The 16,757-nt window shown below is 46.2% G+C and overlaps 1 protein-coding gene across 7 annotated transcripts in view; it reads right to left on the bottom strand.

Moving 5' to 3' along the window:
* The window catches only part of LOC129648729 (E3 ubiquitin-protein ligase RNF213-like), a 121,205-nt gene that overhangs the window by 40,236 nt on the left and 64,212 nt on the right, over window positions 1–16,757 (bottom strand). For all 7 annotated transcript variants that reach the window (XR_008712855.1, XM_055575313.1, XM_055575316.1 and 4 more), the window contains 11 exons: window positions 15,346–15,563; window positions 14,351–14,491; window positions 14,078–14,245; window positions 12,362–13,517; window positions 11,494–11,687; window positions 10,895–11,050; window positions 6,665–10,270; window positions 4,410–4,546; window positions 3,910–4,005; window positions 2,732–2,850; window positions 313–432 (listed from right to left, as the gene is read on the bottom strand). Coding sequence is in view for 6 of the 7 variants with exons in the window: in XM_055575313.1 (XP_055431288.1) it covers window positions 313–432; window positions 2,732–2,850; window positions 3,910–4,005; window positions 4,410–4,546; window positions 6,665–10,270; window positions 10,895–11,050; window positions 11,494–11,687; window positions 12,362–13,517; window positions 14,078–14,245; window positions 14,351–14,491; window positions 15,346–15,563 (6,111 nt within the window). In the remaining variant the exon portion in view is untranslated. The remainder of the gene's footprint in view (window positions 1–312; window positions 433–2,731; window positions 2,851–3,909; window positions 4,006–4,409; window positions 4,547–6,664; window positions 10,271–10,894; window positions 11,051–11,493; window positions 11,688–12,361; window positions 13,518–14,077; window positions 14,246–14,350; window positions 14,492–15,345; window positions 15,564–16,757) is intronic.

Genomic DNA, 16,757 nt, shown 5'->3' with positions numbered 1-16,757 from the left:
GTGGCAACCCGAGCTTCCATCCTGGGCTCAGAAGGCTGATCCAGAAGCCAGGGTAAACAGAATCTGACATGTTCCACAGGCACCTGCAAAGACCTTGTGGAAATACTGTCTTCTCCTGGCCTTGGAAGCAGCAGACAGTGCCCTGGATTCATCAATACTCAGTTCAGCAAATGTGTCCCGAGCTCTTGCCAAGGGGAAGGTGTTGGACTGGGGGACAGTAGCCTAAGCATCTGTCCTCGCAGCAGAGTGCACACCTCCTGGCCTTCCGCTCCCACCATCCTACCTCCCCGAGGACCTTTTCTCCAGACTCACCCTTAGGGAGATCTTGTGGTTTAAACAGCTGGCTGATGGCCACATCCTGCAGTTTAGTTATGTCTGAAACCATGACTGTGGATCTCCGGAGGTCGTCGATGTGCACAGAATGCCACAGCCCTGGGAAAACAAGCCCCAGAATCTTCCCTGTGTCCTCTGGTTTCTTCCTGACAGTTGTAAGCAGGGATACACCATTGTCCTGACGTTTTAACATACTATTGAATGAATGATTTGTATCCTAAAGTCTAATCCCTTGAATATACACAGGAAACATATAGATGTCATGCTACAGATGTTAACAACTTTAGCATCAAAATCAGTTTTAAGAACTGAAATGACTAATATAAAAAAGTATTTAGAAGAGGCTTATTATTTTTATAAATGTATTATTAAACTTTCTGTATCGTAATCAGTAGAGGGGTATGAGACACCAGCAAGGTTTGCCTCTTATTAACTATGAAATTATTAACCTAAACTATTATTTGCCCATTTGCTAGAATACCAATTTTCTCATACAGGAGATTCCTTGGAGATTCAATATTACAATAAATCAAACCACACAAGTTTTTTGGTTTCACAGCATCTATAAAAATGTTGTTTATACTACACTGTATTTTATTAAGTATGTAATACCATTATGTCTCAAAACACGATGTACATGCCTTAATTAAAAAATACTTGGGACATTCCTTGTGGTCCAATTGTAAAGAATCCACCTGCCAAAGCAGGAGACACAGGTTCAGTCCCTGGTCTGGGAAGATTACACACGCCTCAGGGCCACTACGCCTGTGCATCAGGACTACTGAGCCCGTGCACCCTAGACCAGCGCACTGTGATAAGAGAAGCCACCATAGTAAGTCTGAGCACCACAACTAGAGAAAGCCCACGCATAGCAATGAAGACCCACGGCAGCCAAAAGTAAACAAATAAAAATACTGTACTGCACACACACAAAAGAAAACAACCAAAAAATACTATATTGCTCAAAATGCTAACCATCATCCTAGCTTTCATCTAGTCATAGTAGTAACACAAAAGGTCACTGATTGCAGGTCACCATAGCACATACAATAATGAAAATGCTTGAAATATTTTGAGAATTATCTCAAACACATGAGATAATTCAGAGACATGACGTGAGCAAAGGCCTTCCGAAAAATGGCACTGAAAGGCTTGGCACGAGCCTTCAGTTTGTCAGAACTGCAGGTCTGCGGAGTGCAACAAAGCAAAGTGCAAGTGAACAAGGTGTGCCTACGCAGCAAACGTCTGCTGAGTCCTCATCAGGAACAAGAGAGATTTAAGACAGCATTTTCTGGCCCCAGAAGCAGGCGTTAAGTATCCACACATTCAGAACAATGCTAGTGGGAAATATCTCTCTGCATTATCCATATAGTAAAAGGGGAGGAACCAGAGATTAATCAAGCATGTATCAACAAATAATGAAATGAGGTATTGTATGCTGTAGTAGGAGTCTGAAGATGAAGTGTTTTTTGTTTTTTTTGCATCAATCAGCTTTAAGAAAGGAGAAGGCAATGGCACCCCACTCCAGTACTCTTGCCTGGAAAATCCCATGGACGGAGGAGCCTGGTAGGCTGCAGTCCATGAGGTCTCTAAGAGTCAGACACGACTGAGCAACTTCACTTTCACTTTTCAGTTTCACTCATTGGAGAAGGAAATGGCAACCCGCTCCAGTGTTCTTGCCTGGAGAATCCCAGGGACGGGGGAGCCTGGTGGGAGGCGGTCTATGCGGTTGCACAGAGTCGGACACGACTGAAGCAACTTAGCAGCAGCAGCAGCTTTAAGAAATCTAATTGCATTTGAAACAAATACAGTTGAGATTATGTGTGTGTGCTCAGTCACTCACTTGTGTCTAACTCTTTGCAACCCCATGGATTGTAGCCTGTCAGGCTCCTCTGTCCATGGAAATTTTCCATGGACAGTAATTTTCTGGAAATTTCCCAGGCAAGGAAATGGAGTGGGTTGCCATTTCTTCCTCCAGGCAATCTTCCCAACCCAGAGATCCAACCTGCATCTCCTGTGTCTCCTGCATTAGCAGGCAGATTCTTTACCACTGAGCCACCTGGAAAGACCACTGAGATTAACATTAATCTTCTAATATTAGACTTTGTACATCATAGGACCAAACAGTGGCTTGGGGAAAGAATCAGCAGCAATGTAGGAGACTGCCTGCAATGCAGCAGACGTAGGTTTGATCCCAGGGTCGGGAAGATACCCTGGAGATGGAAATGGCAACCCATTCCTGGAAAATCCTAGGGACACAGGAGCCTGGTGGGCTACAGTCCATGGGGTCACAAGAGTTGGACATGTCTTAGTGACTAAACCACCACCACCACAGGACCAAATTAGAAATAACTTAAATATTATTATACAAACATATTCACAAATATTTTGGTCCTACCTCCATGGAATCCTACATAGGACGTTCCACTTCCCATCCGGGACAGTTTTGTGATAAAATAGACTAAGATATAGTTCTTATCTCCTTGTATCTTATTGATTTCATTTATAGCAGAATACCTGTTTTAAAAACGAAAAAAAGCAAAGACAAGACAAAACAAAAAAACAAAGAAAATAAACAAAATGAACATTGCAAAATGGCTGAAGGGTGTCCTCAAAGAGGTAAAGTTTCATCTCACTTTGTTTTTAACTATAAATAAATTTCACACCTTCATGCTTTTTATTCTCTTACAAGAGAACAGGGACAAGACTTCTCTAAATAGTCTCATTTCTTTCTCCCATTCCTGTGTTCCTCTTCTTCGAAATGGCATTTTTTATTGAATAGGAACCCTCTCTTATAACACTTAATAAGCTTGGTCAGATGCTACTCAGGATAAGGGTAGTGTTCTTGTCCATTTCAAGAAACAGACTTCTGTGGACAACCAAAGGACAAAGACAATCATGATATGAAATATGCCTTCCAATGCTTTGGAAGGTCCAAAAATTACTTTTATTTTAACATCAAGTAATAAGGGGATGCAGTTAATTCTAAAAGCATCAAATTTCCACTACAAACAACTTAAAGCTGTCAAATAAATACAACTGAAAGCATTTAAATACCATTAAGGCCCCTGAGGGGCAGAAGGAGAAGGGGACGACAGAGGATGAGATGGCTGGATGGCATCACTGACTCGATGGATATGAGTATGAGTGAATTCCGGGAGTTGGTGATGGACAGGGAGGCCTGGCATGCTGCAATTCATGGGGTCGCAAAGAGTTGGACACGACTGAGTGACTGAACTGAACTGAAGGCCCCCGAACTTGCAGTAAATTCATATCACATAATTTAAAATGAATAATGACCAAATCATGTCAACTAAAATATGTTTCAAGGATACTCTCTTATATCCTGCTAATATTCTGTTATTTTATACTTCTTGCATTGGCTATTTTTCCATTGTTAAGAGCCTTTCTCTCTTGGTTTCTCTAGTCCATATTTAGGGGAATAAAAATGGAGAATAATTTTTATTTCTAAGTTTATTCTGATACTATACAGTTTTTAAGGAAGAAATTCTTTAGGAGCTCCTGAATAAATTTGGGGTATCCTATGTAGTTTCTGAGAAAAAGAAAAAAACATACTTTGCTGAGGCAATGAGCTGAGCACTCTGACTTCCATCTTCAAAATCTGTTTGAATAACAAGGATTTTACAACTGGCTGTGTGAGCTAAGCAGTTTCTGAAAGAAAAAGGAAATTATCCAAGTGAGTTTTCTGTCCTAAAAGTTGGTGATAATATTCTCCAAAGTGATGGGAAACACAAGGGGTATATAGGAAAACTATTCAAGTGGGATTTTCCTCTGTAAGGTGAGTAGACATTCCAGTGGAGAGAGAAAAAAGCCCCAATAGATGCCTCCTAATGAGACATAAGGATGCTGGATTCAAAAAGGATGTTTTCACAGAGGATAACAGAGATCAGGACACTTGGAGAAGTAAAACGCATCCTTTTCAGAGTCACATGTTCTCAAGGTTCACTAGCCAAGCTGGTTAGAAAACACCAGTGGTTAATAGTCACACATATGAAATACAAAGTGGTCGATCCTGAGGAGGGAGAGGAGCAGGAGGGGAGGGCAGGGATCCTCACCGAACTTCCTTGAGGAAAGAGTACTCAGTGTCAAACTGCTGCAGTGACAGGATGGTGAGTTTCACAGCCCAGTCCTTTACTTCTGATTCTAAAAGTTCACAGTCATGACTGGTTAGCAGCCTGGAGAACGTAGTGATCTGCAAAGGCAGGAAATTAAAATTATTCCGTGGAATGCAAGAAAGCGTTGTCTCCTAGATTCAGATCCAAGAAACATGAGGATACTCAGCAAATATCTTCTATGGGCTCCTCATTGTGCAGTTGGTACACAGATCCAACTGGGAATCCAAACCCAGAGGAGTTTTCTAACGTGAGGTGGTGCTGAGGCAAACAGAACCTACAGGATCAAAGGTATTGGAGAGAAGACTCATCCTGCCCCTAAGATGCCTTTGAATCTTCTTCCTAGATTCCAACATCTTTTCCTGCTTTGAACCCTGCTTGTGATGATACCTTAGCGCTCAGAACAGATACCACTTGTCCTTTGCAGTCTTACTTCAACCTTTCCGTGGAGCCGGCCATTGAGGTCCGTCTCCCCCACAGCTGTTAGCCAAATCTCCCCTGCTACTGGATGACACCACACAGTGCGACCAGTACACTCCTTCAGGGCACGCTGCTAGGTCCTGAAGCATTATCTCCAGGCTGGCCTTGCCACTGAGCTTCCCATTCCTATACCCAATTGATGACCGACTACATAGATGCTACAGGAACATCAAAGCCCATCCCAAATGGAATTCATCACTGGCTCCACCAGACTTGTTGCTCATAACTAGTTTGTGATTGGCAGGAAAGCTATGAAAAACCCAGACAGTGTATTAAAAAGCAAAGACATCACTTTGCCAACAAAGGTCTGTACAGTTAAAGCTATGGTCTTTCCAGTAGTCACGTATGGTTGTGAGAGCTGGACCATAAAGAAGGCAGAATGCTAAAGAATTGATGTTTTCAAACTGTGGTGCTGGAGAAGACTCTGAGAGTCCCTTGGACAGCAAGGAGATCAAATCAGTCAATTTTAAAGGAGATCAACCCTGAATACTCATTGGAAGGACTGATGCTGAAGCTGAAGCACCAATACGTTGGCCACCTGATACGAACAGCTGATTCACTGGAAAGACCCTGATGCTGGGAAAGACTGAAGGCAGGAGGAGAAGGGGACAGCAGAGGATGAGATGGCTGGATGGCATCCCCGATGCAATGGACACAAAGTTGGGGAAACTCCAGGAGATGGTGAGAGACAGGGAAGCCTGGCATGCTTTAGTCCATGGGGTCACAAAGTCAGACATGACTTGTTGACTGAACAACAACAAAGATGTGATTAACCAAACTTCTGGTCAACCAAAGAAGAAACCATGGAGTCATCCTTAGCCTCCTCCATCTCCCAGAGCTCCTATAAAGAATCAATCTTTATCTCTGTCAATATGAATCCTTACTATGTCTCAATTCCACCCATCCATCCTTTGACTGAACTGGTACTGCAGCCTCACTACTGGTATATCTTATCTGTGAGTCTTCTATCAGACTTTTTTCCCCTTCCTCTTTCAGGTAGTGGGACATATTTCCACACACATTTCTCCATCACTCCCCTTACACAGGAAAGCAAAGCTCCTTGGTGCCACTGAAAAACCCTCCATGAAGTCTCTCTGGCTATATCTCACTCCTATCTCTCAGAACTTAGGGCCTTGAGCTTTAGGCTTCATTAGTAATTAACTCTGGGTTTCCTGCAAAGACTGGGTGTTTTAAACCTTGACATCCTTGCTCAAGTAGGACCCTCTTCTTATAGTACCTTCCAAACCATACTTTACAATCAGCTTGATGGTCACGTCTTAAAGACGAGTTTGTGACCTCATCCTGATCTGTGTTGCTCCTCTTTGCCTCTGTGGATAACACTATCATAGGCTATCAACAGTACCCATTCATGAGTGTCTTTAAACCTTACACTGTATGCTGACCAAGGACAAGCCCTGTGCCAACTCATCTTTATATCCGCAGAGTCCTTCGTGCAGTACTCGAATGTGGTATTTCCCTTGTTGAACTGAGCACTGTGCACAGCACTGCACAAAAATGGGCACTCAAACTTGGTAACACTAAACATGTAAAAATATGGAGGTCTCCTTGCACTTACCACGGAGAGGAACCAAAAGTCTCAACATGTTCATTTATGGATCCTATACACTGACTTGCAAAGAATCTTGAATTCTTGAGGCTAGGAAGTCAAGGACCCAGAGGTGAAAGAGGAAAAGGGTAAAATACAGAAAGATAATCACCTCTGTGAAGATGGCATGGCGTTCTGAATCCATTGTGCAAAGGTGAGCCTGCAGGAAGTCTGCAAAGGAGTTATGGTGCTGCCTGTAATAATATTCTTCCGACAGGGACTGTGCAGTGAACTGGCCCAGTGAGGAAGCACTCAGCCGAACCACAGCATCAGGGGTGGCACAGTCCAGCAGCACTGACTCGGCCTGCTCAGAGACTTTCTGGTAGAGTTCATCAGTCAAGACCTCGTGCCCCAGCTGCTCTATGACCTGGAGCACCACAGAGGCACACGTGTCTGAGTGGTACCCAATGAAGACGTCAGAAGGGCTGTATTTGGGTCTGGCTAGAAACTGCTCAGCTTTCACATCTATAAACTTCTCCACCCAGACCTTGAGCTCTTCCACGATATTCTTCTGCCATTTCTCCAAAACAGTGTTGATGTCCAGATAGTGCTTCTCCAGCCGGTTAATGAGGGGGATGGGAAAATGTTTGTAGACGACATCTTTCTCCTCAATGACTATCAAGCGGAAGTCTGGGTGAACCCGACATTTGACCCGATGGGTCCCCAGACCAAGGTCCACGTACTTCTGACCGCCGAGGTAGACGTAGTATTGATTGAGTGCGTCGTAGAGGCTCTCATAGAGGTTCTGCAGGTTGAGCAGCACCACCATCTTGCCGGTTTCCATGCAGATCTTTACTCGGTTGATATTTCGGCAGATCTGGGTATACTCTTGATCTTTGGGAAAACTGGATCCAAAAATAATCTCTGGTCGGTCTGTAATGAAGAACTGCTGCTGCAGGATCCGCAGGGCCACGTAATTTCTGGTCAGCACAAGCAGGTAACGGGACTCAGAATCATCCAGCTCTCTGCCATGCATCTTCTGAAGATGGCCGTATATGTTCTGGTGGATCAGCTGCATGGTGCTGACTTCCTCTGTGTACTTTGCCTCAGGTAAATTGGCTGAAAAAATGTCCAGGGCATGAATGTCGTCTTTGCCACTGAAGTTCCGAAGGACGGCTTGCGTGATGTCTTGAGGGGAAGGCTCCTTATTGGAAGCTTTTGCTGCAGCAAAGACCATTTTGATGAGGCTATAGTAGTCACGAAGCCCAAAGAATTCCTTGTCCTGCCTCTTACAAACTGTTTCATAGGCTTTGGCAAAGGATGTGAAGTATCCTTGGATTCTTGCTTGGACGAGGGGCTCTGAAGCACAAATTCCCTTGGCGCTCTCAATGAGCTCTCCTTTGTTGGGGCTGCCACGCGACACAAATATACCCCGGTTCATCTTGGCGGGATCCAGGGCCCAGTTGGAAATGCCTATGAAGCCAACTTTTTTGTGGGGGGCAGGATCGTCTTCAATGCATCCATCTTCCAGCAATGGGTGCAGCGCCTTCAGGGGCATTTTGGGTGAGTCTTCTGCTAGTCCAACCTCATCTAACACCACCACGGACACATACTGCTCAAGGTCCTTCCCCTGCTGGAAACGGGCACACTGCTTGAAGGTGCCTATGATGCCCTGTGGGGTGGAATGTGGACTACACTGGAATGACACCAGATGGACCTCCTTCAAGTGCCGGAAGAGGTCCGAGTGTGCAGCCTGGCCTTGCATGGCATCTGCCACGATGGTCTTGGCAAGAGATTTGGAGCTGCCGGGCTTGCCCACCAGGAAGAGAGGAATCTTGAGCTCGATGCAGATAACCATCATGAAGACGTTCTCCTTCAAAGCCAAGTTCCTGGCGATCGTTTTCCTCAGAGATACACCATTCAGAAAAAGATCCTGGGTTCGCGTTATCTCATCTAAGATAACCCTGCTGTCATTATACGGTGCTGGAAAGAACTTGCAAATAACTTTCCGGTAAGATTCCTTCTTCTCTAAAGAGGCATGGTAACATACCCCGATGGCCAGAACCAAGGACCAGAGGACAGGATCTCTCTCAAAGTCATTTTGGATGACCTCGGTCTCAGAGAGAAAGGAATCCAACTTAGATAAGAGCATCTCACTGTGGTCGTAAAACCATTTGAAAACTTTCACACAGCGTTCTACATCCCTGAGGCTGACAAAGCTGCATTCATTTTGTCTTTCCCTCATGAAACCCTGAGAGGCAGAAAGCACTTCCGTGATTACACGAGTCTTGCTCTTCACCATGTTGATGGACTTCACAAGTCTCTGGACAATCTGATGGATGTAGAGCTTTTCTGCAGAGTCATTCAATTGTCCAAAGTCCCACACCAGGGGGATCAGGCTCGGCGGCAGAGCATGGACACGGTACACCAGCTGCCTCAGGGGGATGGAACCAAGCCTCTCGGCCGTCTCTTCTGCACTAACCCTGTACCCCAAGCCGGCTGACTCCAGACGGCAGATCATCTCCTGGGTGTGCTTCCGGTAAGGGTTGCAGGCTGCAATGATATGCAAGCCAGAATTCTTAGCCAGGGGCTGGCCACCCACTGTGTGGTCACACAGGACCTCTTTGATGCAGCTTATGGCCTCTGTGGTGTTGGCTTCATCGAAGAACAAGATGGTGTCCAACTGATATTGGGCCTTATTGAAGTGGGCCAGCTCTTCAGCCTCCCTGACCTTGGAGTAGATCATGTCAGCAGTTGTTCCTCCGTGGACCTTGACCAACTTCATGGTTTCAGCATCGACACCCCCACGCCGCAGGTCACTAAGGAATTTAATGAGTCTGGTTTTCCCACAGCCGGTTTCTCCCATGATGATGACAGGGATGCCGCACCGGAAACGCATCTCAATGGCAAGGATCTTAAGCATATTGTCTGTTGTAAGCTCGTATGTTTCATCAGGGTCAGTGGCCCACTGGATACCCAATGCCAGGCACAGTTTTTCAAGTTTCTCATGTCTGGGCAGCTGGTCAAAGTCAACGTTGAAGGGCACCCTCTGAAGCAACAGTCCCTGGTACAGTTGCACTGTCATAACATCCTTCTTGATTACTTTCCCACTCAAGTGGTCTATGGCATCAACACCACCGTTCCGGTTGGATTGGAAATGGAAACCTATGAACGTCATGGATGTGTGGTCACTGTTGAAAAAAACGTATGGGTGGGGCTCCGACTCCCACCTCTTCCGGAGAGTGAAAGGGGCGAGGTCTTCTTCTTTGACCCCATCCATATTGAACATGTACTTCCCCGGACTTTGGTCAGATGTGTGAAGTGTAGGTGTGGCGAAATCTCGGGCCATGAAGATCATGAAAGTGACCACAAAGTTCTTGAAGCCCATCAATGTGTCTCCAACAAAGGTGGGATCACAGAAGAGAGAGGCCTCACAATCTCTGAGCTGGTAGTTCAGGAACCGAGCAAAGTTCTGAAGCTCTGACCAGGATGGGTTTATCACCCCGCAGTAAATCAGGAGGTGTTGGATGCATTCGCCAGGGCTGCCCTCAACAGAACCTTTTTGGTACTGGAATGTGTCTAGGTTTTTTTTCTGATGGAACCGTCTTAAATATTGGTAAGGTCTCTGGAATATTTCACTACAGAATTCTCTCTGATCCATTCCTGGCTCTTTGTAGCTCTGCTGAGGATCCAGCTCCATGTTGATCACTTCTTTGGGAGGTCTGCAGGTCACTTTGGGGAAGACGTCTAGAAAATTGAACTGGGGGACAAGTGCATTCTGGAAAGGAGAGACATAAATGAAATGAGTTATGGCTGAATTTCCCAAAAAGCGCTTTTTGTTTTAATCCTCAACATGGTCCAGACTGCATGGACCTTTATGAAAAATCACTTTTATTGAAGGGATTTCTGTAGATACCTCTTGGCATGAGGTGTTACCTTCTGTACATTCAGGCATGGTGTGAGCTGCACTGTAAGTAACAAAGCCCTTTTCTACTCAGCCTCTTGGAACTAAATCTCTCCATCAAGCACATACATGCGTGTTTGTGTGTGTGTATGAGCATAGAACTCCCTTCAATTAAGAAACTGATATAATGGAATTCTCTTTCCCATGTTGGCTGTCATTAAGAAAGACAGTGCTTCTCCTAGCACATGAATTTCCTGCATTCCAGTCACCACTGGCATTTAACCCAGACACACAGCACTCACCCCAGAGAGAACAAATCTAAGGTACTATTAATTAATAAAAGAATCTTTGTATTCCATGCATTATTTAAAACTAAGTTTAAAGATTCTTCTTTACTAACACTGCACTCAGCTACTCTGCTAAGACAAAAGTGGGGAATCATAAACATGAATAAAAGCCCCTGCCCCCACAGCAGCATGAGAGTGCCCTGATACACACCAGCTTCGAAGGCCTTCGTGGCAAAGTCGAATTCCTTTCTAGGATTTCAATGATATATAAGTGGCATGGGTTCCGAAGCCACATCTTCCCATTTATATCCATTAAGTACTGGAGAATGAGGAGTTTGAAAAGAAACACCCAAATACCAGTCCGTACCTAAAGATAGAATCATGTGGGTCTGTAAATATTTACACAAAAGACAGCAATCCTCCTAACCCTAAGGACCTTGTTATTCTGCTCTATCTTACAATGATTCTGAGTATCATTACATGTAGAAAGAAGAAATTCCTTATACTGGAGATAGGGTACTGCAGGATGTGGAAGCTGTGTCTTTCCCTATCCAGCCACTCAGCTAGAACCTGGGGGCAACTTACTGGAGTGAAAGTGAAAATGTTAGTCACTCAGTTGTGTCTGACTCTGTGACCTCATGGACTATAGCCTGTCAGGCTCCTCTGTCCATGGAATTCTCCAGACAAGAATACTGGAGTGGGTAGCCATTCCTTTCTCCAGGGGATCTTCCCGAGCAGGGATTAAACCTGGGTCTCCTGGATTGCAGGCAGTTTCTTTACCGTCTGAACTATCAGGGAAGCTCGACTTACTGAAGAGGTCATGTCAAAGTGGAAAATTATGGGTCTCCTCTGATATGGGGCATCCAGGAAAGGCAGAAGGGACCTCAGGACTTCATTCTCATCCACCTGAGGGTCAATCAATCGAATAACTTTTAGAGGCACTTTTGCTCCATTAAACTGCATTCTCAGTTTGCCGTGCAACCTCTTCACAAAGAGAGACCTTCCTGTTGATGTGAACATATGAAAATTAGATGCCAGGGCTGCAGATCAAGAATGAAAATGTCCAGAAAATTACTTCTCTTTGTACAAAATTAAAAACTGATGCAACCTAACATCAGCTTAAAGAATACTTTAAGCTGAGTATACTTGAGTCCTCAAATTTCCTTGCTGTTCCCCACCCAACAGCCCTGCTGCTTCCTGGGACTAAGGATGGAAGTCTGAGAAGGAGGTCAGGACAGCAGAGCTTGCTTCATCAGGGAGGGGAGTGAGTGTCACTGGACAGAAGGGAGTACCATTAAAGGGATGCAGTCAACAGAATGGAAATCATGATGGCGACTGAAGGTGGAGGCATCTGTTTCTTCTCAAGACAGAGGAAATATACCTTGTCCTGATCAGGACCCACATCAACCCCAAAGTATTCAATGGACTTAGAGAGAAAGAAAAAAAACAGCAGAGAAGCCAGTTTAAAGGAGGAAGATGGTTCAGTCAAGCTGGGACCAGGTGAGAAAAGTATCCCGTTCCAGTGAGGGCCCTGATTTATAATTTCAGGTGAGTCAATCCTCCAGGGACTTAGTTCCCTACCTGAAGAAGGGCTTATCTGAGCTCACCTCACTCCCCACTGGACAAAGAAGGGCCATCAGATGGTCCCTGGGATCGGGGACACAGCAGCCATTATTACCTACACCCGCTCTCTCCGAGGCTACGATCCCAACACACATGCGGTCCTGGAACATGGAGGCGGCTGATGGGGTCTCTTCTGGGACTCGGAAGTGGTGAGCCAGGTAGGCCTGGATGTCCTTGAGGGGCGCCTGGGGGGTGACGAGGACCTTGTGCTGGCTGAAGGCCGAGGGGAGATAGCAGTGCTCCCGCTCACAGTCACAGACCATCACGAGCCGGTAGTGCTCCCGGTGGGGCTGCGTGCACAGCCTCTGGAAGAGCGCCTCTGCCCGGCAGGCCACCTCGTAGCTCAGCTGGTCCGCATACAGCAGGCTATAGACCCCAAGTCCCTGGGAGCCTGGGGTCAGGCAGCGATGCAGGAGCAATGCCACCTCCTCGAACGTGGTGTCTGGGGTGCAGATCAGCACTTCATCGTAGGTGGGCAGAGGTTGGTGTGGGGTCTGCATGTAGATGGCCAGGGCAGCTGGCAGCACCTCAGAGTGGCCACAGAGGACAAGGTTGGGCTGGCCCTCCTGTAGGCCATGGGAGAGCTCCCGCTGCACAGGGGGTCCAGCCATCCTCGCCAGGTGAGCCAGACAGTGGCCAAGGGCCTCCAGGTCCAGGCAGTGAGGCAGGAAGACACGCATGCATGTCATCGAGCATTTCATGATGACCTTCAGCTTGTCCACCAGTCTGGACTCAGAGAAGGGCAACAGTGGCAAGTTTTCCACCACTGTTCTCTCCTGGTGGGTGTTGGCCCTTCTACTGGGCCCCCTGCAGGCCCTCGAGACATCCCATGGGGTGCACTTGCCTTTGATGAAGGAGAGCATGGTGAGGGCAGCGTTGCTGGGCGTCTCCCTCCCGAGCTCCAAGCCCAGGTAAACCAGCTGCTCAGCAGTGTAGTAGTTGAGGTAAAAGTGCTCAGCTCGCTTCTCTGCCACGAATCTCTCCCAGAGGCCCAGGAAGTCCTCCAGCTGCCGGCAGAGAGCTTCCAGCAGCTGGACGACTGGCCCGCCCTCCACCAGTGGGCCCATGAGCCCCAGGCAGAAGTCCAGCCGGATGGAGGTACCCTTTAGGGGGGTACAGTACACCTCGGCTGACCAGGCCCTGAACAGCATGTTTCCAGCAGAGTAAAGGTTTATGAAAGACTGGACAAGCCTCTGCACGTTGCAGAACACCTGCAGAGAGAGGACATGTAGTCTAGAATAACACAAACAAATTTATAATTCGAAGGGCTGGGGTTCATGTCCTCCATGGTTCACTGTGGCATCTCAAGCATGAGATTGATCATGGAAGGTCTTCCTTTCTTATTTCCATAGTCTCTTTCTTAGGAAGCGATATGTTGTGAAGATAAAGGATATCATTTATAAAGTACAAATGAACTTTACAGATTAAAAACTCATAATCAAAAGGATAGACTGTTACATAAACCAATATGTCTTTACCATTGTGGTTACTGTGGATTTCGATGAATGATGTCCAACTACATCTTTAAGTATTTTGGGATGCTTGCTGATTTACGGAGAAAATGGACATCTCTTTGGGTCATGAATTTGAAATACAGGCACTCTGCAAGACCCCCTGGCTCTACTCTCCACAGTTTTAAGAGCAGAGTGATTCCTATGAATTAAAGACAAACTCAGTCTCTTCTGACTTCCCAGGCACCTCAGCAGTGAGAGTGCTCAGCCCAAACAGATGCGATTAGGACACTTGCTCCAACGTAGATACAAATCCTTACCTCGGAAAATACCTCTACGACTTCAGCATTGCTGTGTTCTTTCTTGCCAGACATCAGCATCAATTTGTTCAAAAGCTCTTTCAGCTCTTCTAAAGAGTAGTCTCGCTTCTCCTCGTGGCCTCCCTGGCCCTCGGGAAGGATTAAACGAAGAACTGTGTCTGGGGAAATCTGTGGAACAGGGCACAGTCAGAGGTCGATTTGGGGAGGCAGAAACCCCCCGAGGACAGCAGCCGTAAGAGCCTCCTGCAGCCGTGCCTGCGATGTGAGGCTCACCTTTTGGCCATCCGTGGGAGCCTTGATCACATAGATGCCTCTGCTGTTGATCGCTGTCGCCAGGGACAGGGACGAGAGCTCCACAGACCCATGACTCTCCTTCACTGTCTTCAGCCACTCGAGGTTCCGGGCAGAGTCACGCTGTCAGGACAGGAGAGAAAATGGGCCGAAGCTTAGGCGTGATCTTCTTCCTGCCACTCTCTCCACCTCTGCCTTCCAGGGACAGACGCCTCCTCCCCTTCTCTGGCCCAGTGCACCATCACCCACAGGGGAGGCGCCCCTCATCTGCTGCCCACCACTGCCACGGGCTTTGGCTCTCCCTCCTGGGTCACGCGCTGTTGCTGCAATGGCTGTTCCTCTGTGTTCCCACCCAGTGCCCTGGATACGTGGATGGGGAGCGACAGGCATGAACTCAGCTCTCTGTGAGAAGCGGCCTTCAGCCGGGCCCCTAACCGGGGATAATGCTGGCTGAAACAAGCACGTGAGCTCTGTGAGCTCCTGCCATTCCTCTTCTGCTCCTTCACCCCTAGTGGGGCCTCAGCCACCCTGTTAGGCAAGTTATGAACTATAGGCTTGCTGGAACCCTGGTGCAGCTGATTTATGTACACGGAAATGTTTACTTTTCTGATTAAAAATGAATCTGTACCAATTGTGGAAAGTATGGAAAAATACCAAAATGTATATATAGCATATTAACTAACAACTACCCCCATTCAGAGAAAACCACTGGTAACATTTTAGCACATTTCCTTTCTATCTTTTTTCCCATGTATTTCCACCGGAGAGATCACTCTTATTTACATGCAGTTTTATATCCAGTTTTCTAACAATAGGACAGAGAAAATACTTCCATTTGGGAAGAAAAACTGTTTTTAAACATCCTTTTAAAAGGCTGCATTAAAAACCTGCCATGTGAGTGTGCAGTTGTGCCGCTAGTGTTTCTAAGTGACACTTCATTGAACTTAACCTGCTCTGGAGCCAGAAATAAGACTCACCAGTTTCATGGGCAGGTTGTGGTCATTATCCAGAGCCTTCCACAGATCTTTCAGGTGTTGCATGAACTCATCAAAACCCGCACTTGTGTCCAGCTCATAGAGCAGGGGCGCGTAACCCTGCACAGCATCGTGGAAGCAAGCTACGCGGTCCACGTCAATGTCATTCTCCCCCGCAGAGATGGAGGCCAGGTCTACGAACACCTTCAGCTCGGTGATGCCTGGGGCAGAATGGGTAGATGAATGCAGGGCTACCCTGTGATGACAGGAGCCCCAAATCTGGAACAGTGCTCCTTACTGGTGCTATTCCTGGATAGTGAATTTTTCGGGTTTTCCCACTCTGCTTCAGTAAGAACCTGGGGCACTTTTTCTTTTGCCATTTATGTTGTTTAGTGGCTAAGTCGTATCCAACTCTTTGGCAAGCCCATGGACTAGCCTGCCAGGCTCCTCTGCCCATGGGATTTCACAGGCAAGAATACTGGAGTGTGTCACCATTTTCTTTTCCAGGGGATCTTCCTGACCCAGGGATTGAACCCGACTCTCCTGCTTGGCAGGCAGATTCTTTACCACTAAGCCACCAAGGAAGCCAAGTCATTTATGTTGATACTACTGAACAAGACCTGACCCTACTGAACAACACCAATGTCTGGGCATTGCATAGGTTTTTTCTTGTGTGTGTGTACTATTTCATGTAATCCATGTAATATTGCCATTTCATTATTAAAAGTAAGCTTAGCTGGTAAATAACATGTTGACAGTCATCTACAACCAACGGCTGCTTACTAATTGAATGAAGCAGTGAAGCTGGGATGAGATGAGCACACAGCCCATCCCCTGTCCCTGGACACCAGGGCCATCCACCTTCCTTCTTTCCTGCCTCCTTCTTCCCTCCATGCATTAATTCTGCCAAAATCACCCAAGCCACAGAGCTAAAAAGACTGCCAAGCCTGTGTGCAACAATAAGTAGATGTGATTATGTCTAGAAGACAAGGCTGCCTTGGCTTCTAGTAAAAAAAAAAAAAAATTCAAGCAAAGGAAAAAGCTAAAGGGACATAATTTAAAAAAAATGATTGCCTGCTGTTCACAGCGTGCATCCAGAGTGAGAGGGAAAAAAAAGTAGCCAAGGAAATGGCTTTTACAACAGCAAATGAGTGATACTATCCTGATATAAATTCTACCTACAAACCTAGGCACACCTTGCACATTTACCTAATGAATACAGATGAAAACTTGCTAAGAGACTAGAATTATTCCAATCACTAAAATAAAGAGAGAATTATGGGAGGTGATGGAGGGCTAATTATAGTTACAATTACAATCATATTATAAAATATAAATGTATTAAAACAATGTGTCATGTACCTTAAATTTATGCAACGCTACAAGGAAAATAGTGAGGTGAAAGTCACTCAATA

This window comes from Bubalus kerabau, chromosome 4, assembly GCF_029407905.1.
Source record: "Bubalus kerabau isolate K-KA32 ecotype Philippines breed swamp buffalo chromosome 4, PCC_UOA_SB_1v2, whole genome shotgun sequence".
NCBI lineage: Eukaryota > Metazoa > Chordata > Mammalia > Artiodactyla > Bovidae > Bubalus > Bubalus kerabau.
The sequence above is the reverse complement of the archived record's forward strand: the minus strand, read 5'-3'. Positions and strand labels throughout refer to the sequence as shown.